General features: G+C 39.8%; 4 protein-coding genes across 5 annotated transcripts; 3 read left to right on the top strand and 1 right to left on the bottom strand.

Moving 5' to 3' along the window:
- The first annotated feature begins 430 nt into the window (after positions 1-430).
- Positions 431-6,491, top strand: LOC116212137 (succinate--CoA ligase [ADP-forming] subunit beta, mitochondrial). Its single transcript, XM_031546711.1, has 12 exons — positions 431-674; positions 975-1,085; positions 1,217-1,328; positions 2,183-2,247; positions 2,634-2,711; positions 3,566-3,640; positions 3,749-3,901; positions 3,991-4,125; positions 4,638-4,802; positions 5,277-5,399; positions 5,565-5,636; positions 6,212-6,491. Exons 1-12 carry the CDS (start codon positions 573-575, stop codon positions 6,287-6,289), a joined length of 1,269 nt encoding a protein of 422 aa, XP_031402571.1. The 5' UTR covers positions 431-572; the 3' UTR covers positions 6,290-6,491.
- A 633-nt stretch (positions 6,492-7,124) lies between these two features.
- On the top strand, positions 7,125-9,846 carry LOC116212144 (plastid-lipid-associated protein 6, chloroplastic). The gene is made up of 4 exons (XM_031546719.1): positions 7,125-7,637; positions 8,542-8,778; positions 8,886-9,012; positions 9,342-9,846. The coding sequence occupies exons 1-4, from the start codon at positions 7,359-7,361 to the stop codon at positions 9,554-9,556; spliced, it is 858 nt and encodes a 285-aa protein (XP_031402579.1). The 5' UTR covers positions 7,125-7,358; the 3' UTR covers positions 9,557-9,846.
- A 1,791-nt stretch (positions 9,847-11,637) lies between these two features.
- On the top strand, positions 11,638-13,587 carry LOC116207302 (60S ribosomal protein L14-1-like). Its single transcript, XM_031540242.1, has 5 exons — positions 11,638-11,766; positions 11,890-11,991; positions 12,824-12,953; positions 13,042-13,154; positions 13,310-13,587. The coding sequence occupies exons 1-5, from the start codon at positions 11,764-11,766 to the stop codon at positions 13,364-13,366; spliced, it is 405 nt and encodes a 134-aa protein (XP_031396102.1). The 5' UTR covers positions 11,638-11,763; the 3' UTR covers positions 13,367-13,587.
- An 891-nt stretch (positions 13,588-14,478) lies between these two features.
- On the bottom strand, positions 14,479-19,795 carry LOC116193076. 2 transcript variants are annotated; one of them, XM_031521829.1, is made up of 7 exons: positions 19,636-19,795; positions 19,397-19,493; positions 16,571-17,691; positions 16,420-16,451; positions 15,735-16,019; positions 14,911-15,167; positions 14,479-14,802 (listed from the first exon to the last, which is right to left on the bottom strand). In XM_031521829.1, the coding sequence occupies exons 1-7, from the start codon at positions 19,739-19,741 to the stop codon at positions 14,583-14,585; spliced, it is 2,118 nt and encodes a 705-aa protein (XP_031377689.1). In that variant the 5' UTR covers positions 19,742-19,795; the 3' UTR covers positions 14,479-14,582. The 2 variants fall into 2 exon arrangements, with proteins under 2 accessions (XP_031377689.1, XP_031377690.1); XM_031521830.1 differs by having other exon boundaries at positions 19,566-19,791.
- Between the last annotated feature and the right edge of the window lie 980 nt (positions 19,796-20,775).

Here is a 20,775-nt window from a genome sequence, read left to right as displayed (position 1 = left end):
GGGGGTGTCGATTGAATATTAGGGCTTCAAATTGGGGATTTCTAGTAAGAGGCAATTGCAAGGGATTTTTTGGTAATAGAAGAAGGCAGTAAAACGGTTTGTTTGACATCTTTTGGGGGATGGTTGGGAGAATAACATCGTTTGGCATCTTGGGGGACCGACGCAATTAAAAAATTTACGTTTTAACGGAGTTACATTCATGTCAACCTCCACGTGAAATTTCCGTCACGGTTTGCACACGCAGATGACGGCATGACTAAAACATTAGACAGAATGGAGATTAAGGGATGAAAATAATGGCAAATATTTTTGAGGACCCAAAATAAAGGCAAAGCGATTTTTTAGGGACCAAAACCAAAGTCTTCTAAAAAAAATTCTCTCTGTTTTGTTATTATTATTATTTTATTTATTTATTTATTTTTCTTTCCAAAGGAGAATTGAATAAGCAGTGGGAGTAAGCCCTCACCGTTAAGACTTGAAGGAGCCAATATTGTCTCAGCTTCAGATCAGTCTTCCTCCTCCTCCTCGTCTGCAAAATCTAGGGTTCCCTTCCAGCCAAGAATCGGGCGAAAATGGTGAGGGCAATGCTGAAGAGGCTCGTCTCTCACTCTCTTTCCATTGCCGGCAGGTCTCAGCACAATCAGCTCCGCCGCCTCAACATCCACGAGTACCAGGTTCCCACCCCTCTCTCCCTTCTATACACGTTCTTTGATTTCTTCTCAACCCTCCATGGATCAAGTGCTCCATCTCCCATAATGAAGGAATAAAATCATCGTTTTTTTTTTTGATAACATTGCGCATCAAGTACCCGCTTGATTTATGAATTGATTCTTCATGAAATTATCTATTTTGGATTGTTTAGTGGAGATAAACTATTTTAGAACAACTTTATAACACGTCTACTGTGATGCTTATTCACGGGATACAGCTTTTTATATTATATATTTGTCATCTCGATAGTTTTGCCTGGACAGGGAGCTGGGTTGATGGGCAAATACGGCATTAATGTCCCAAAGGGTGTTGCTGTTTCATCGGTGGAGGAAATTAAGAAAGCTATCCAGGATGTATTTCCCAACGAGAAGGAGGTGCGCCTTTGATCTAATGACAATTCCTCTGGATAAGCCCGAAAACTATGGTTTAATAGTTGGAGTTCACTGATATCATATCTGTTGATTGTGCATTACCTGTGATGCATTTCCTTGATTTTATGATGCAGTTGGTCGTAAAAAGCCAAATTCTTGCGGGTGGAAGAGGTTTGGGAACCTTCAAGAGTGGACTCAAAGGTGGAGTCCATATTGTCAAGGTTGAGGAGGTTGAACAGATAGCCGGTATGTCTTAAACCTTAAGTTATTCTACTAATAGTAAATAATCTGGTCATTGACTGCAGGTAGAATTCTTTAAGCTTCTTTTGAAGTTCCTGATTTGTTGAGTCGGAGCTTATAAAGATCTTTTCAATTGAGCCAATGGGCCTTGAAAAGAATTTTCATTTTGCTGTGTGTTGGTTGTAGATGCGAGGGCTTTTCTAGTTTAAGAGGGATTCAGCCTGTGTTCTTGTAGAGCTGAAGCGGTAAGAGTGAAATTTTGGTGGTGTTAATGTCGCAGACATGCTGAAGCAATGTTTTGCGCAGCCTTTGGTTCATTCTTAGGTGTTAATACCTTCGTGGTTGTAGGTTGGTTGATGTCGATTAAATTTAATTATTGAATTTCAGCTTTGATATCTAAGAAAGATAATGCTGCTTTAGTTTCAAAGCTTGTTAACTCAAGAACTACTAAGGATAGTGGATGGAAAAGCTAGGGAAGTGTTTGTGTACATGATCATGATGTACAATTGACTATAGAAGCCTAGAGTCTATCATATCATGAAATCGTACATCTGCACCTCGGAAACTCTTCTACTTCTTTTTCCAGTGGCATGTAAAGTTGGACTGGTTATGACATCAGTCTGCTGCTTCGGCGTCTTCAGATAACTGAGTTATGAAACTGAAATATAGAGAGCTTTGGTGAATGTTAGATGTGCACTAATTGATTGCTGGCGGGTGGGCTCAGATGATTGAAATGCTTTCAGATTTTAGGGAGAATCTTCCCTTGTTGCTAATTTTCACCAACTTAATGGTAAAAGGTGCCTTTTACTATAAGACAAAATTCCTCCTTAACGTGCAGTGTTTGACTTCTGTGGCTGCAGGTAAGATGCTTGGACAGATCCTTGTGACCAAACAAACAGGTCCCCAGGGAAAAGTTGTGAGCAAGGTCTGCCCTATGTGCCTGGATATATGCTTTCTGTTGTGGATTATATACTTTCTATGAATATCTTTTTTAATACCAAATGTACATTATCAGTTAAAAAAGAAAAGGCAGTTGCTTTACTAGATGTCCAAAAAATTGTGGAGGAACAGAAGTTTGAGTCATTTTGCTTGTTGCAATGAAATCAAACAGTTCATAAGATGAGTAAATTATGAACTTTTGGCCAGCAATATGTAGAACTTTATCCATGTGGCAAATGAAAAAACTGATTAACATTTGTATTTCCTCCCTGCACACTGTCCCAGACTGCTTGCTGTCGTTGTTTTAGATTATGGTTCTAGAACTGCTCAGTTTTGCCTTGAAGTAACTTGTTACTCCATCTATCAAAACAGGTTTACTTGTGTGAGAAACTGTCCCTTACCAATGAGATGTACTTTGCCATCACTCTGGATCGCAAAACTGCTGGCCCAGTAAGTTCTTTCTCCTTACCTTGTCAATACTCGTACTTGGTGAAGGTTTTATTGGCCCCAATCTTGTTATTATAAGTCAATGGGGTTATTTGGGAAGCCTTTGGACTACAAGCTGTGTACTGTTATTTTGATCAGTATCACTTGCATGAGATTCTCTGATGTTCATGTTTTTGGCAATGGTGGAATTTATACCTGATTGATGTTTATTACAACTTTGTAAGTAACTGAGATGGGAAGCTTTATAGCAACTATATTTAGTTATGAAGGGGTTGGTTTGGAAATGTAAGCTCATGGGTAGTTGAAGTTTTAGATGGATAATTTTTTTTTTTTGGGAGGGGGGGGGGGGGGGGGGGGGGGGGGGGGACTCCCTCGCTTGTCTCTGAAGCAAGGTCTTTTTTTCTGTCTTAACTTTGAATGGCTATATGGTTTCTGCCTGCTTGATTTTTCTTTAATTATTATTTAAGGATCATTTAGCGTTCATAAATCCAAATTTCAGATGACCTTATTCACATAAAAGAGTGTGCAAGTTTATTCTTTAAAAACATATACCATAACTTAAACCATATTTTGAAACTGAGTCTTAATTGCCTGAATAAAATTAGGAACAGATAGGTGCTGCATGTTTTATATGCTATCATTTATTCTGTTGAAAGTTATGTCGGTTTAAATCCATTGACTTTTTGAAACACTTGTTATGTTGATCTAGATTTTATTGCTGAAAATGTCTTACTCTTGCAGGGCTCTGTTTTGTGTATTGCCATTAGTGTCTCTTGTCGATGGTCATGATATGGTGGTTCTACAGTTTCAATACTGGCCAGAACAGTTGTCTCATTACATCTTCTTTTATTTCACAGCTTATTATTGCCTGCAGCAAGGGAGGAACTAGCATTGAAGATCTTGCTGAGAAATTTCCTGACATGATAATCAAGGTATTGCTTTTCTTTTCCTATTGGATGCGACAGTTGTCTCTCTCTTTCTTCTACTTCCCTATGTGGTAGGTATAGTAGGAGCTTAACTTTTTTTCTTTTGGTTTTCAGGTCCCTATTGATGTCTTCGAAGGGATCACTGATGAGGATGCTGCGAAGGTTGTGGATGGGTTAGGATTAAAAGCTGCAGACAGAAACTCTTCCATTGAACAAGTGAAGAAGTTATATGAGCTCTTCTGCAAGTGTGATTGCACATTATTAGAGGTTAGCATATTTTGTATGCTCCTAAATTGTGAGGCTTTTCTTAGTGATGCTGATGCACCTTATGTCATTTGTCAATGTCTATTTTACAGGTTAACCCCATTGCAGAGACATCTGATAACAAGTTAGTTGCTGCTGATGCAAAATTGAACTTCGATGACAATGCTGCATACCGTCAGAAAGAAATATTTGCTCTCCGCGATCCTACCCAAGAAGATCCTCGAGAGGTTGCATTTACTTTTCTTTTGTTCCTAAAGTTCAGTTCTTACATATTTATCGTCAAAATGACTATATCCATAAACTCTGAATAGTGGCTGTGGTATCGACATCTAATATATGTGAGACTTGCTGCAACTACCTCTTATCTTTGGTGATATAGTTGAATCTCTTCAGAATAAAACACTTGAAGGTTGTGTAATATATAAATTTTCAAGGTGGCATTAGGTAATGGAGTGGAGTAAAACTCCACAACATTCTAAATATTTATGTGTCTATTTAAATGATGTTGTAATGACGGTTAGGAAAAAGTATGTGTGAGAATTTATTATTAAATCGAAGAAGATAAAAAGGTAATGATTGTGTTGTTGAATTAAGGGAAAAGTATAGTGGAGTTGAGTTAAATTTCACTCCGTAGTCAAACGGAGCACAAATCACTCCTAGGCTCAAGTTTTCTTTATTTGCTCCAGTCAATTGTATTCAACAGCCTGATTGTTAACTTTGTAGCAATGCTTTTGCATAGGTTGCCGCAGCAAAGGCAGATCTCAACTATATCGGTTTGGATGGAGAGATAGGTTGCATGGTGAATGGTGCAGGACTGGCTATGGCTACAATGGATATCATTAAGTTGCATGGAGGAACTCCTGCAAACTTCCTTGACGTTGGTGGAAATGCTTCAGAAAGCCAGGTAATGACATCTATGAGATCCCAATCCGCCAGCTGTTTATATCGGCATTTTCTTGGACACTGTAAAAGATGAAAGCAGTCAGTTCCTATGTACTTTTTGTTTGGTACCATGTGAAGCATTTAATATTAGGTGACTTTTTATTGTGCAAAATATAAGATTCAGTTCACCAGAGTGAGGTTTGGAATGTTTTCTTAAGAGAAGTCAGAGTATGCTAAATGAACAAATAGGTGGTCTCTCTGGGCTCCATAAAGCACATAAATTAAATGCGATCGCATGAGAGTTGTACGTTTGCGGTCTCATGCTACGGTTTCTTTCCTCTTTTTTAATTCTTTCTGCAGCCAAGGTAGAAAGGCTTCCACTGTTTTTTGTTTTAATTACTTTTAGCAGCTTTAATTGTGTCTGCTTTCCCGATCCTAAAATCACCCTAAACATAATCTCATCTCATCTTGTTTGCTTCCTTTGTTTGCTTTATAGGTGGTGGAAGCATTTAACATACTGACATCTGATGACAAGGTCAAAGCAATTTTAGTCAACATATTTGGGGGGATTATGAGGTGTGATGTGATTGCAAGTGGCATTGTTAATGCCGCCAAACAGGTATAGCAACTGGGTTATTTTCCATGACTTCAATTCTTATAGTTTTGACTTGTCAGTTTTTTATGGACTTTTCTTTTCTCTTTTGCATTTTATGGTTGACATCTTGAAATTAGTTGCAAAAGCTGCTAGTGACTAGTAAATTTCTATTTGTTTTGTCTTGATAAGGTTTCTCTGAAGGTGCCTGTGGTGGTTCGTCTCGAAGGCACCAATGTTGATCAAGGGAAGAGAATACTAAAAGTAAGTTCTGGATTCCTTGCCTACGCTTCCACATATTTGAGAACCAATTCTCTGTTTTTAGAATTTTATGCTGAAAATGCTTGTTTTCACTGTGACGTGCTTTGTTGTTGTGAACCGGTTCAATATTCCGTTCTGTTTCAAGCAATTAGTACTTTTCCGGAAAAAATGCATATCAGTTTTCAAACTTTACACATCTGACTGTTCTTTTTTTCACAGATTCTATCATCAATATTTCTCTGTAAACAGCAATTTCATTTTCAAATCCTAGACAGTACATCCACTCTACAATCAAATATTGATCTTAAAAGACTAAAAAGTGAAGGCAATATGCTACTGCCAATATCTCCTTACGTATCTTCTTCATAGCATAGGGAGCAGTGATATGTTGTCTAGTTTCTTTTTAATGTATTCGGTAGTCAACTGGGGTTACAAATATTTTGTGAAGTGTTAGGCTGGCTGTTGAAAATTTAGAAGCTGAGGATGTGAAATTGAATAGGACACATGGAGGATGCCTGCCTTGCTACCTGGATTGGAAAGTATTTGTTTAGTTATTCATTTATTTGCTTGTCTTGTAGGAGAGTGGAATGACTCTAATCACCGCAGAAGACCTAGACGATGCAGCCGAGAAAGCCGTGAAGGCCTCAGCAAGTTGAGTCAGACTCCAGTGACAATATTTCCCTCATTTCAATTTTTGGGGCAGGAGGAATCTGCCTTTCTAGTTTGGTGGTTGAGTATACATGATTTTGTGCACACTGGCGGAGCCATTATTTTCTCTTGTGAAAGGAAATTCCCTGAGATTCTTCTTCCTTAATAAGAAGGAAATTTTATGTTACGATAAGATTGCTGTTTGAATTAGTCTTTTGGGTCTTGCTCGATTGGTCGTGGTCCGTGATGATGATCATGCGATGCATTGAGAGTTTTTCGTTGCAGTAGGAAGTTGAATCATTGTGTATATGCTTATGTAGGAAACCCACGAGGATTGCCTAGAATCGCTAGGAATGGTGTGAAAGACCACTCTCGTTAGCCAGTAGAACCTGTCAGCTCGGTTTTGGGTCCTTAGGTAAACCGTCCTGGATGATCCTTCAGTTTGCTTCGGTCTGTTTAGATTCATCCCTGATTGAATTGGGAGATAAGAGATGGGGTTTCTAGTCGATCTGATTCATTTCATCGATTTCTTTCCTTTACATTTCTTATGGAAAGCTATGATCTTGACTATTTTGTAACTGTCGAACATCAAACTTGTCTTCTGAGACAACGGTGTGATTTTCAGTCGGAACGTGTAATTCCATGGTTATGATTTTATTGTTTTTCTTCCCCCACTACATATTATCGAAAGTACCTTAGCGCTATATATGTAGCACCGACGACCGCGACAGTAGAAGGGCTGAACTGCATAAAACATAAAAACTAAGGGACTAATAGATCGTCTTCTATTTCACCAATTATAGAAGGCGGCGGGGGCCTTTTGGGACTGCTCGTATAGTATAGGGATCGAGCTGGAATTTGGAAAGGAAGGGGGAATCTGCCGACAGCATCGAAGGAACGAAGGAAGAGAACCCTCGGAACCTTCCATTTCCGTCCACTGGTTTCTATCCATACAGCAGTGGAAGCCATGGAAGCTTCTTCAGAAGCATACTGCCATCAAAACCCAGCTCTCCACACGTTCCCTTCTGCTCCAATATCTCCCTTTTAATCTTTGCACCGATTGCAGCTTGCCTGGCAATGGCTTCTGTGGCAGGTTCTCTGCAACGAAACCCGGTTTTCGGCTCTCATTCCTCCTCAAATCCCACTTGGGCTCTTCCCGCTTCCCTGAACGTTCAAGGCCCCGAACTGCGTCGTATCTCAGCAATTGGGCGGCTGAGCCAGAGGAGGAGTAGTAGTCTGATTGTGAGGTCAGCCGTCGAGGGAGTCTCGGTCACCGACCCGCCGCCCCCTGAGGACTCGGCCCCCGTCGGCGGCTCGAAGTCGGAGACTCTTCCATCTCTGAAGTTGAAATTACTGGTGAGTGGTTTATGGTATCTAAAAATTCAATCGAGAATGGTGACAGGGAATTGCTTGAAGCAGTTTAGTTTGGGGTGTCTCTCCCCGTTTTGCTTGACGATGGTGAAGGCTTTGACCTGGAATGAAGTTCTGTTTCCATTCCATATTTTTGTCTTGGATGCCGCATTCGACTCTCTGTCCCTCCTAGTTTGTCGGAAATGATTATCGACAGAAGTAAGTTCTGCCTTGTTTCGGTTAGGCGTCTCATGGCTAAATTTTATCCGAGTGGCGAGGGAAAGAATTTGGGAGTAGACTAAAATCATGCTGGGAAAGTTTGTTTGTATATTCCCGGAGAAGGATCTATTTGGCTGAAACTTTCCAGGTGACGGTGAGGTGATGGTAACGGCACCTGATAGGGTGGGAATGGCGGAAGGAGTGGCGACATTCACGTTCCATCAAACACAGGGAATATATTTCTATGATCGTGTTCCCGCAACCACAAGAATAAATTACTATTGCCCGCAGATATTTCTTTGTCCGTAAATGTTTTTTGTGATGGAGAACCAACTATGTCCGCTAACTACTAGTCCGAGATGTCGGAACAAATACACCTCTATCGTGGTTCTTCTTTGTTTATCTGAATTTGAAGTTTTTGTTTCTGCCTATCTCAAATTTACAGATTTACATAGGTTAATCCAAAATGTGTTGTTTCATGACAAAATATACACTTGTTCATTACTACGTATGAGTGGCTTATCGATGCATGCTGAAAGGTTTTCTGCGGAGTATGATCACTTGTTATCTTCTCTAGTTTATGTTTATCCTAACTAACCTTATGGAGTTAAAATGCAGGAGCTCTTATTTCAATCTATTAAGCGCGAAAATTTTGTTCATTGAGACTGTGGAACCGAACAATGTATTGCAGAGTGCTGTTTCAGGGCTAAACAGAGGCCTAGCGGCGAGTGAAGAAGATCTGCAGAAGGCAGACGCTGCAGCTAAGGAGATCGAGGCAGCAGGAGGACCTGTAGACCTCTCAGTTGATATCGATAAGCTCCAAGGTAGATGGAAGTTAATATATAGCAGCGCTTTCTCATCTCGTACTTTGGGTGGGAGTCGACCTGGACCGCCAACTGGAAGATTACTTCCGATAACTCTCGGACAGGTACGAATATGCTGCTGCTAATGTAGTCTCAATTCGGTTAGCTATCTTTATTGTCTTCCAGAAGCATTTTGGGTAATATGTGAGTTTTATCTGTTTGGTATCATTAGGTCTTCCAAAGGATTGATGTGTTGAGTAGAGATTTTGACAACATAGTAGAGCTCGAACTGGGCGCCCCATGGCCGCTGCCGCCTGCTGAAGTAACAGCTACGCTCGCCCACAAGTTTGAACTCATAGGTTGGTTCTTTCAACAGTTATTTTTATCTCATTTTGTTTTCCTACAGCAACCATTTTCAGAATTTTTCATGTCAAAGTTTCATTTCATTCCCTTTACTTTGGTCTTGATAGCCTCATTTTCCTTGCGAACTAGTTAATTTCCATGCATTTGGGCCAATTTTTCATCCTATGCATCACTGGGGATATTTCATCCTAGTTAATATCACGTCTAGTGATAAGCTTAAGCCTTTTCGATCTGTTAGCAATGGTTATTTTCAATCTGAAAGCAACTTTTTATGTGCAAGAGTTGTCTGGTACTGATAAACATACATTAATGTCAATGTCTCTAGGATCTGCGAAGATCAAAATAAACTTTGAGAAGACGACCGTGAAGACCACCGGAAACTTAGCGCAGTTACCCCCATTGGAGATTCCTCGGCTACCCGATTCACTGAGGCCTCCATCAAACACCAGAAGTGGAGAATTCGAAGTAACCTACCTTGATTCGGACATGCGGATAACCCAAGGAGACAGAGGCGAGCTTCGAGTTTTTGTCATCGCATAAGTTGAGCAAGGTATATACCGGGCAGTCTCTCGGAAATGACTTGCCAAACTTGCAACTCAAGTGTCTCCATGAGAAGTTCTATTTCCCTCATTCTTCGTTTTCTTTTTCCCTTTTTTCTCCCTACACAAGCCGTGAGGTGGTATTGGAATGGAAACTATAACATGTAAATTATGTGCGAGGAAAGAGCTATTCATTGTCTAAGCCAACCGCAGGCAAAGTGTCTCTCAATCAGTAGAACAAACGGTTCAACCATGTTTAGTACGATAGAATGGAGAATGAGTGAGATGGAACCGAATCGTACTTGAAGCTTCTATTCGATAGGTATAGGCTTCAGTCTAAACTGATGGAAACGTATTGAAATGGAAAATAGCCACGCAAAATGCCATGGTTTTGGAAATGGATTTAGCTCTGGCTTGTTTCCGCCCCCGTAGTTATGTTTAGTATGATGCAATGGAATTGACCGGTAACGCCACAGTGTCTTCTGAAATGACATAGAATATTTTCGATGTTCATAGTTTGAGACGAGACTTCACCTTGGATTCGTATGATTCGTATCGTTTCATTGATATAAGATAGCGGGGATATAATGTCAACATATATAAGAAGCCAACAATAAATTGACACAGCCACCTGAGAAGTATAATTGATTGTAGCTGCCTTTTCTAAAAAAATAAACTCCGAGAAAATCTGAAAAATCTATAAATATAAAAGACCAGTGTAGATTGAAAATCCTAAAATGACACTGAAATAATATTGAAATTTGAAATCATGAATAAACAATCCTAAGACCCTTTAAGGCCCGTTTGAAATTTAAATCGGATTTTAGAATCGTGATTTTGATTTTAACTCTACCCACTAAACAACAAAAACATAGTTTTCCAAGTCAAATTTATAATACAATCTCATTTATCTTTTTCCACAATCAAAATCACTTTGACTAACAAATCAAACGCCCCCTGAACCTAATTTGGGTTTACAGCTCAGGGTTTTGGGTTTTTGACGGTTTATGATTTTAAGAGTATATTAGGGTTATTTTAGAATAATATGGATATTAATGGATTTTAGAGTTTTAAAGCTTTATGGCTATTTTAGATTGATTGCGGTCCCTAAGAATTTCAAAATTCTCGTGCCTAGTATCTTCTCGACTTGAACTAGCAAGTCGACCGAGCCACTTATCCCTGGTGTTTTTGTAGGATTTAGTACATCCACTTGAGATCGACTAGACCGGATGACAGGCGACACCTCAACTAAGAAGTCCAATCCCCCGAAAAAAAGGAGACGAAGAGATGAGTAAAGGAGTTCTGGCATGACCAATTTTTTGGATCAAAATTACTTGGCTAATTGTCACGAGTGTATAAATCAACACTTCGGTTCAGGATCAGAAGTAGAAGTCATTCGTGAACGCCAGGTACACATTTACATTGTCCATGGAAAAAGTTCACCAACACCACAAGGGGAGGATCTTGCCATCAGGATCGACATCGGCTTGAATCATACAGTACAAGAGGTTGAAGTTGAACTTCGATCAATCAACGTACTGATGCGTTGCCATCCATATACATGGACACAGCAGCATTTGAACTTATTTGCCGAACAGATCCGTGCTAGAAGCATCTTATAACAAAAATATCAAAGAAGAATGTGCTGGATTCTTGACGATTGATAATAGCAAACTTCCTTCTTCCGACAGAACTTACTCCAAGAAGAATCATTCGGTAAAATCGGTTGCACAAGGTCCAGCGTCTCCAACGGAGTGTGTCCTAATTGCTTCTGTCTTGTGCCGATATGTGATAGTTGAAGCTCGTCTTGCATATGCATAGCTTCTGGCTGCACCACAGGGCCACCGAACTGTGTCGGGTGAGTCAGGTGCGATAAGAAAGAACTTGTCAGCCTGGCCCGGCTGGAAATCTTAATCGGCATAAAGTGGCTTGGCCCGGCACGTAATCTTACCATGCAGCCCAGCGGGCCTGGTGAAGATTATTAGCAAGACAACGGACGGGACGGGAGGTAAAACTGAGAGATGTAAAACTATTAGGGGTCAATTGAGATAAAGAAAACCTTTAGGACTCGATTTGAAATTAAATTCTGGCCCACTCCACACCGCCACCATTGATCGACCTATAAAATTGAAATCGTCGTTACCCTAAAACCCTCCAACCCTTCTTCTCTCTCAGCCGTCAGCGACTGCCCTCTGTGAACTACGGAAAATGGTGATTTCTCTCGCTGCTTCACTGACGCCTCTCGCTCTCCATGGCGTCCTTCGACGTCCAATACCTCTTCTACGCCTTTAGTTTCTCGAATCTGATGGTGTTTGCCGATTTTCGTTGTTGTAGCCTTTCAAGCGCTACGTTGAAATTGGACGGGTCGCCCTGGTCAACTACGGGAAGGAGTATGGAAGGCTTGTCGTCATCGTGGACGTCATCGACCAGAACAGAGTATGTCTCTCCTCTGTTCCCGCTTTAGATTCGAAGCTTTTGCTTCCTTTCGCTGCCTAGTTTTCAGATTTGTTAGTTAAGTAGCTCCTCTAATTTGATCAGAACTGTGCGCGGTTATAGTGATTATATATACCCAATGAGGGAGGAGATGACTTGGAGTTCTCGTCCTCGTGAAAGCAGCTTTGTAAACTGTGATGTCGATGATCTTACTTTGAGCATTCTAATCATGATGAAATCTTCATATGGTTATCGAAGGGCTTTTCGACTCTTCGCCATTTTTTGACGCTTGACATTGAGCATACTGATTGGGGTTACCCATGGAGTGTGTAAATTTAAAATCTTTATATGAAAGGTCGCAACTTTGTGTTAACTGCCGTATGACAAATTCGAGCTTGGAACGAAGGTCTCTTTGCTTGTTTATCCTTCATAGTTGTTACACCTTAAGTATACTCGAATGTGTTGACTTTAGCTGCCTTTCAACATGAATGGCATCCTCTTGGACTTTTTGTTGATGGTTCTCAATATTCGTGATTCTCAGTAAAGGCTTCGTTGTTTTCACATTTGGGAAAGAAGTGAAATTATATGGTTAATCCATGAACTATTTTTCTAAAATGTCAAATTTGTTAGCTAAAATAGCCGGTTTATCGTTCATTACCTTGGAGAAGTGCTTGAAGAAAAGAAGAATTACATGTATGGACTTCGACTGTTGTGGAGCTTGTTATGACTTCAGTTTTTTTGAAGAAAAGATTCTCTGTGGTTATTGATGCCATCTGTCTTTCTAGGAAAACTGGATATGCCTTAATCTTACAAATGTCTGTTTATTTCTTTTCAGGCTCTCGTCGATGCTCCCGATATGGTGAGGACTCAGATGAACTTCAAGAGGCTGTCGCTCACTGATATCAAAATCGACATCAAGAGGGTCCCCAAGAAGAAGACCCTCATTCAAGCTATGCAAGAAGCTGGTATGCTCAAATATTCTTGCTATTTGCTTTCTTATATGCCTGTTTTGTGGCCCTCCTCTATCAGTAATTTGACATGTTCGATTGGCAGACGTCCAGGCTAAATGGGAGAAGAGCTCTTGGGGGCGGAAGCTTATTGTCCAGAAGAAGCGGGCTGCACTTAACGATTTTGATCGGTTCAAGCTCATGTTGGCCAAAATCAAGGTACGCTACGGTTGGTCTTGGTTGTTACTGTTATAAGATTACATAGCAACTCTGATAAGATGCATCTAATAATGCAATTCTGCTTAACCTTCCAACTCGGGATTCTCCAATCGTCTTGGAATGGATGTTAATGAGCTGGTCTATGTTGTGTGCAGAGAGGTGGACTGATAAGGCAGGAGCTTGCCAAGCTGAAGAAGGAGGCCACTTCTTAAGTTTCAAATCCTTGAGTTTCCCTAAATTTTGTTGGTCGATATCCATGTTATTCTGATTTTGACCACTTGGTCATTTTCCTTTTAAATTGGACCGAGTTGTAATGGTAGTTTAAGGTGAATTGTTTTGGAAATGTTGAACGCATTTAAAGGGATAGCTTCTCTGTTTCATCTGTCCCGTTCCTTCTTTTATTAAGACTATGGGGTGTCCCAAGTGCGAAAGAGTTCGGTGCCTTTTTGATTATTACTGTAGTATGAGACCGAAGCATAGCAAGCCTCAGACTTTGGTTATATAATCGAAGCGAACAAACCGTCCCATTCTAAAAGAATCGATGAGAAAGCCAGAGGGTGAATGTAGATTGTGCCCATTCAACTGCAGGGAAACATTTCATTTGTCTCGTGAAATTACCCATCTTCACAGATGTCACGATTATTTGATACAGCCAGATGGAGAGCCTTCATATTATGTGTATAAATGAGAATTCTCGTGGCGAAGAGTGGGAAAGTATGACAGTGATCTGTTCATATAGCATCGTTCAGCACGGAATTTTTATTCAAATGAGATATGGGGATCAGCGACTAATTTTTAGTTGTACATGTCATGGTGTATGCCAATTCATGTAAAGTGGATATCGAATGGGAATTGTAGATTAAAATTGTGTTGAGATGAACGAATGAATTGGATGTGTAATTCTTGTCGCCCTTTTTGTTCCATCACCTTACCATGTCTGATCTTCGGGTAGCATCTAACCATTTCCCAACAGATAAGTCATCTAAGATTGTGTTTCATTTTGTGTTTCAGAAATATATGGTGATTAATTACCTCGTATCACCAGTACCCTCACAATGTGCTATCAGAAGCATGTTGCACATTCATTCGATTCAGTGCTTTGAGAGGAAACATTACCGTTCTGTTTCATGTTTGTCAAATTTTCTTCGAATCTCATAATCTAATCTTGAGAACGATGATATAATTTGCTAGTTTCGTGTTTATGTGTCGTATAACTTTCATTGACTCAAGGGAGTCTGTCCACGGCCACCTAATTGACGAGTAAATCGATGTTAACAAATGAGGTCAATCTCACCTCAAAACATTGGGAGACACATCAACCGGCGAGACCAAAAACCCCCACAAAGAGGGATGAATTGCTCTATTCTTTTCGTAGAAGGTGATGCACTTTCTCATTGACTTGGAAGGGGGGAAAAATCGCAACAGCCCTTAGTTCGACCTCAATTGATCTGTGTAATATTCCGAGAGACGATCTCTTAACCTGGATGTATCAATATGGCAGTCAATTTTCTGCAACAGACTATGCAACACGGACTTCAAGTGTCTTCTTCCTCCCGGTTGATCCCAGAGCACTCGAAGGACTTCCTCGGGAAAAACTGGAGCTGGAACAGCAGTCATTCTAGTTCCTTCTACTTGCATCCCATTCAAACTGCAATGCAAATGCATAAGCTGTTGTTTGAAGCACTAAGCACGACTGAACTCAAAGGGAAACATTTAGATCTGTTTTTTAATTGCCGAATTGTGAAAAGCAAGTTACCTGTTGAGAATGCTCAACATGTTAGGCAATTCGAAGAGCTCAAAATAAACATCGACAAAGGCATCTGATCTGCGCATCTCTTTCTGGACCCGTCCATAACGCTCACAAATGGAAGTGATGTCCTTAACTGAGATCATGTTTAGATTAGATATTCTGACAACATTAGTTTTGGGGGAATCGACCCTCAGTAATCTAAGGTGCTTCCCTGCAACATTTATGGAGTGTAGAGCAATTGCTGTTTCTTTGGCGTCCTGAGTCTGCAAAGTGAACCGAAAATTATAATCTTACAAGTTAGTCAAGCATAATTATAGAATATAAATCATGTAAATAGGTTATATCAGGAACTGAATCTCTTGTAACCGGTTCAACTAGTTGACGTGATGTATTAACGTGATCCTTCCTCACCATGAGCTATCCTTCCTCATTATGAGCTGAAGGGGTACTAATTGAATAGCAGGAAGAATATTACCCACATAGAACATGGTTATGGGCCATAGCAGCCGTCAAAAACCTAAATTCAACAGGTTCTTCTGCACCATATCATTGTACAGAACGCTGATGAAACTTTTTCCAGTACAAATATCGGTATCAAGAAGAAAACCTACGGAGATTTACCCTAAAATTACATAATGTGAAAGCACTTCTAGCATAGTCTTGTATGGCTTTCTTAAGAATGCTCAACTCAGCAGAGATAACATTGATGTGGAGCACATAATTGCTGATTTTACAACACATGTTACAGTAAAAGGCTAATGTAGCAATCATTTATAAGTTTAGGGGTGAAAATTAATAAAATTAATCATATTAATACCAAAGAACCTCACCTTGAATTCAGCATAAGCAACTGAACTAGATGAACCCAGAAAGAGGCTCGATATGCTGCCTGCCCTCAATTCGAGGGATTCCTTCAGCTGATATAAGGTGACCCCATGAGTCAACCCCACTATCTTAACTGTTCTTGTTGGATTCTTGAGCAAGGCATTAGGAACATCAGGATCATTGATTGTCTCGGGAATTGTAATGTTTGGACAAGTATCAGAAGATTCATAGTGGCCATCAGGTTTCCTGACGCGATCCATTCCCTCCACCATTTGCTGAAGTCGATCTGTCTGCAGCAATAAGATGTAAGAATATACTGAAGATTAAGGAACACCGAGATATACATTTTTGGCCACACATCGCTCACACTTTCTGATAACATCTTCACTATTATTCTATTAGGTTCGATAGTAATATTTTTGAATATCCAATTAGAAGTCTATGAAGAAACTTACTAAGTTAATCTTACTCGCTTACATAGCATTGTTTGACTATGTAATGATACATCGAATCTTACATAATAGGAAAGTCAGTTGAAGTGATCAAATTCTTATCCATGCATATGAAAAAACTTCCATTATAGAGCTGACGATTGATTGTTTTGGTATAGATACTGCACTCATATTTTCAGCTTCAGCTTTTATCTAGTATATGTAGATTGTACCTACGATGATATGATCAGAGACTTACCTGAGAAACATGGGCATTTTTTGACTTGCTGCCTTCAGCAGTGAAACACACCCAAACGCCAAGAATAAGCACAAATTAGGAGAAAAAGGTACTCATTCAATAAACAGAAACAGACAAATTCATTTATTCCAAGAACAAGATGAGGGCTTACCAGGAGTTCTGCCAAGGCTCTTCACGTCCAGGGGGACAACACAACCCGATAATTCTGATGCCACATGGTAAATGACTGGATGAGAAGCACCATTCCTAGACTTCTGTTTATCCACTTCATGAGTTGTTTGCTTTTTAATAGCAGGTTTCTCCTTATCTGAGAGTTGCTGGCGAAGGTTTTTAGAGCCTTTCTGGCTCATCTTTCCATTTTCACGAATAGCATCAGTATCTCGGGACCTGACTTGAGGGTACTCCAATGGAATATTCATAATATAGTCCATCAGACCTTTAATTCTATCGTCTTTTTTCCTTTCACCTGCTGATAGATTGTTTCTCTTGTCAAGATGTCCTGGCAGAGAGTTGCTTGTCACAGCGACCATTTCTTTTGACTGCTCAGCACTTATCCTCTTTAGCAAAGGTCCCTTATCCTTTATTGCTCTATTTGAAGATTCAGTTGCTTCCAGTTCGTTCATTCCTGGACCTGTTTTTGATTCTGACATGACTTGGCGACTTATAGCATCTCGCCTAGAAACTTTCACAACACCGTTATCTAGTTCTGTCTGCTTATTTTCTGTGACGATCAGCTCCAGAATTTTTAAAAGTCGTTCAGTTTCATCAGTTCTACCAGCAGGGCTCTTAATTTTCATGCCAGGGCCCTCTCTGGTTGAGTTAGGTCGCTCATGTTCTGTCCCTTGATTTGCCATTTCTATCAGTTCAATGGCCTTTTCTGTCTTAGTAACATCCCCAGAAGGTGGATGATCAAGCATCTCTCCGGAATTTAAAACATCCTCCATCGAAACTTCCTTGATTATAGTAGATGCATAATTTCTCCTTTCACTGCCAGACAATCCCAATTTTGCCTCACACTGCTTCGAATTCTGATTTTTAGGTTCTTCAATAGCCTTGGAAGCAGTGGTGGCAGACAAGTTCAAGGCATCATCCCCTGTTACTTGGGATTCTTGGGTTGCTACTGCCACAGATGATGATGCGACAGCTTCGAGTTTTTTTTCATCACTCTCTCGCTTATTAACAAGAATTCCCATCCACTTAGAAAACATGCCATGGATAAATGGCCATGACAATTGTGCCGTTTTGCTTTCAACTTTTGCCGTATCCGCAGAGCTGAAAGATATGCATATGTGAGTAGACAAGATATTCTGTATAGACATATATGTGCAGTGTAGATACATGTAAAGATATGCATATGCAAGTAAAAAGGATATATGCCTCTCTCTCTCTCTCTCTCTTTCTTTTTATGAGGAGCTTCTCATTGAGCTTCCTAGAGCCCATGATCAGCCCCCAAGATCATGGAACCAAGTCAGCTAGATCTCTTACTAAGCCCTTGTGGCTGCCATGTTTTGTTAGTGAGCGCTAAAAGGAAGTATGAGATTTGTGATGAAATAAATATATACTCCTTTAGCTGGTTGACAAACTGGTGATGGTTAGAAAAGTTATACGCTATCTGGGGGGTGACAGCTGCACATCTGACACATGAGATAATGACATTAATTATGTTCTCTACATCATAAGGCTGACTTCAGCTTACTACGATACCACTGGCAGCAACGACAACATTTCATGAAATATAGATAAACTCAGTAAAGTAAATCACTAACTATTGAACTAATTTGTGTTTAGAATGCAACCTGTTTGTGTCATCTGTGGCCTCAGTTCAGAAAAGTGTACGCAACCTCATATAATGACGCAACGTGCAGTTAAGTCTGAAGAATCTGATGGGATTGGAATAATGCTGAAGATGCATCATAGAAGAGATGAAGCTAGAATCTATGAAGTTAGTTATCGGGATTCTCTATATGGTTTAACAGCTATCAAGAGAAATTTGGAGACTTTTAACTGAACACAGCTTCTTCAGCTTTCACATAAGACTTTTAATCTGACAAATTGTCGGGCTACCTATGATGATCTGAATTCCACAATGTTGTGAGAGGGAAGATCTCAGGGATATTTGCAAGGACCAATAAATCCCAAAGTAACTATGGCTAAGCCAAGAGATGAATAATGATTTTGTACTCTGTAAATTATTCCAAATATTAAACTTGCAATAAGTTCCCTCTATCAAGATCTGAATGAGATGAAGGCTCACAACGTCTCATCACTAGGAAAATGGGCAAATTTTTTATCAACTTGTACAGCCAAATGAATAATGTGACAACTGAATGGTCCTTTTAGTTACAACAGCTTCAAGATTCAAGGATTACCATCAAAGGTCATAGGAACTGGCTCAAGCTCACTGAAAAGCCAAACTGCTAAATCCACTTCACATTACACTATCGGCATTACTTCTCAAGAGCCTAATTGTCCAGGACGGAAAGAAACTAGAACATATGGAAACATTATATGGATTTTCAATGCCGCATTTCTGATATTCTGTTCTTTCAATTCCTATATGCTGCCTGATCTGCATTTCCAACCCCAAATATAAAGCTCATGAGCTCATGGAGAACATAAGTATTTGCACATTCGATTCACACATTGAGTGCAAACTTCTCAGCCATATTATCATATTTGGCGCGAGAACAATGACGTACTATGGAATAAACGAATGCATAAAACAAGCAAATATATGTCCCCATCCCATTCTTTTCTCCGCTCCTTATATATTGGAATGTGCCGTAACTTAGAAAACTTTATGGAATGAACATTTCTTCTGCTAAACCACTTTTAAGAAAACTGGAAACCGCAGTTATCTCAGAGACAAAAAAGTTGGGCGCTTTTGCGACTTGAATGCGAAACCGAGGTGCGCCATCAAAACACATGGAGTCGTCTTCTAAGAATGCCAATATATGGGGATTTCAAGGGAGCTTACTTGCTCATGGGCTCATTCATGCAGCCGGCCCTCTTCTCCGGTGGCGGCAGATGTTCCGGAGCCGTAGAGGACGACCATCTTCTTGCCCCCATGAAAACTGAAGCAAAGACAGGGGTAAAAAAAAAAACAGAGAGAGAGAGAGATGATGAATCAGAAGAAAAGCACTAACCCAGTGCCTAAAATCCACAAAATCATCGAATAGATGCAGAAAGGAGGGATTTTGAGAATTGGGTTGTCACCGGAATTCTGGCAGTGGACGGCCGGACGGGGAGGAAGGAGACGGGAGAGGGCCATGCTGCCGTTGGGGGCGCCGTTCTTTGCATTTCTTAACAGACGCAGAAGCATAAGCAGAGTATCGAGAGGTTCTTGGGAGGTTTTAGGAATTGAATTACCATTTTACGCACTGAGTTTTGACAATTTTTTTTTTAAAATTTATCATAGACAAGAAAAAAGAGTTTTGACAATCTTCCGCTTTCGGAAGGGAAGATATATGTAGGTTGCGTTTGGTTTCATAGTAGAATTTTAAAATCAGATTTTGATTTTGAAAAAGAGTAGTATAAATGGGGCTCATTCTTTGACTTTGTATGAGTTATGTTGTTTTATTGTAGAAAAAAGTAGTATAAATGGGGCTCACTCTTTGACTTTGTATGAGTTATTTTGTTTTGTAATGGGTAGAGTTAAGTTAAAATTGTAATTTTAAAATTATATTCTAAAACCAAACATGGCCGTAGAAATTTGATTGTTCATTTGGAATTTGGTTTAATATCAATTTGCCCAACAAAAGTCTGGTCGCCTGATCAATTTGCTCTCAGCCACTTTTTTTTCAGTGTGTACCTTAGTATTCAGAAGTCCAATGGATTCTGACTAATCCAATCGGAAAATCAGTTATTCTCCCTTCCAACAAGTGTGCTTCCGGGGCTTGAACTTGTATTCTCCTCCTTATGAGGTGAACTGCTTACCACTAAACTAACATTTTTGTTGATTGCTCCCAGCCACTTTAAAGGGCCCAATTTGGTCCTGTCAATTTGGTTCAAACCAACGAAACGGTTATAGCATACTGGTACATGACCTCGGTTGAAATTAATAAATTTTAATCTTGATTCTGATTAATAGATTTTTTTCCATAATTATGTCCACTGATTTCCCCTGCAATTTAAGAAGGGAAAATTGTTTCGATTTCAGTCAAATAGTTGATTCCATGTGAACATCACCAATTCCAGTCAAATTGTTTCAATTTAAAGAGGGAAAATGCTAATTATTGAAGTATAATCTACTTTTGAAGTCTGAAATGTTTTTGAATTTTTATTTATGGAACAAGAATTGTAACTTGATAAAGAAAATTAAAGTATCACCAAAAACCAACAAAGTGTTGGTTGATT

The sequence above is a fragment of the Punica granatum genome, chromosome 1 (genome assembly GCF_007655135.1).
Source record: "Punica granatum isolate Tunisia-2019 chromosome 1, ASM765513v2, whole genome shotgun sequence".
Classification (NCBI taxonomy): domain Eukaryota; kingdom Viridiplantae; phylum Streptophyta; class Magnoliopsida; order Myrtales; family Lythraceae; genus Punica; species Punica granatum.
The sequence above is the reverse complement of the archived record's forward strand: the minus strand, read 5'-3'. Positions and strand labels throughout refer to the sequence as shown.

What these genes read in the sequence shown, in the direction of transcription:
- LOC116212137 (XM_031546711.1), top strand. Translation starts at nt 573, where the DNA reads ATGGTGAGGGCAATGCTGAAGAGGCTCGTCTCTCACTCTCTTTCCATT. An exon ending in ATCGCAAAACTGCTGGCCCA is followed by an intron (nt 2,712 to 3,565) that starts GTAAGTTCTTTC and finishes TTTATTTCACAG; the next exon opens with CTTATTATTGCCTGCAGCAA. An exon ending in GTGATTGCACATTATTAGAG is followed by an intron (nt 3,902 to 3,990) that starts GTTAGCATATTT and finishes TCTATTTTACAG; the next exon opens with GTTAACCCCATTGCAGAGAC.
- LOC116212144 (XM_031546719.1), top strand. Translation starts at nt 7,359, where the DNA reads ATGGCTTCTGTGGCAGGTTCTCTGCAACGAAACCCGGTTTTCGGCTCT. An exon ending in CTCTGAAGTTGAAATTACTG is followed by an intron (nt 7,638 to 8,541) that starts GTGAGTGGTTTA and finishes AATGTATTGCAG; the next exon opens with AGTGCTGTTTCAGGGCTAAA. An exon ending in CCACAAGTTTGAACTCATAG is followed by an intron (nt 9,013 to 9,341) that starts GTTGGTTCTTTC and finishes CAATGTCTCTAG; the next exon opens with GATCTGCGAAGATCAAAATA.
- LOC116207302 (XM_031540242.1), top strand. An exon ending in ACGTCATCGACCAGAACAGA is followed by an intron (nt 11,992 to 12,823) that starts GTATGTCTCTCC and finishes ATTTCTTTTCAG; the next exon opens with GCTCTCGTCGATGCTCCCGA. An exon ending in TCATGTTGGCCAAAATCAAG is followed by an intron (nt 13,155 to 13,309) that starts GTACGCTACGGT and finishes TGTTGTGTGCAG; the next exon opens with AGAGGTGGACTGATAAGGCA.
- LOC116193076 (XM_031521829.1), bottom strand. Translation starts at nt 19,741, where the DNA reads ATGCTTCTGCGTCTGTTAAGAAATGCAAAGAACGGCGCCCCCAACGGC. An exon ending in CGTCCACTGCCAGAATTCCG is followed by an intron (nt 19,494 to 19,635) that starts GTGACAACCCAA and finishes TCTTTGCTTCAG; the next exon opens with TTTTCATGGGGGCAAGAAGA. An exon ending in AAAATGCCCATGTTTCTCAG is followed by an intron (nt 16,020 to 16,419) that starts GTAAGTCTCTGA and finishes TTATTGCTGCAG; the next exon opens with ACAGATCGACTTCAGCAAAT.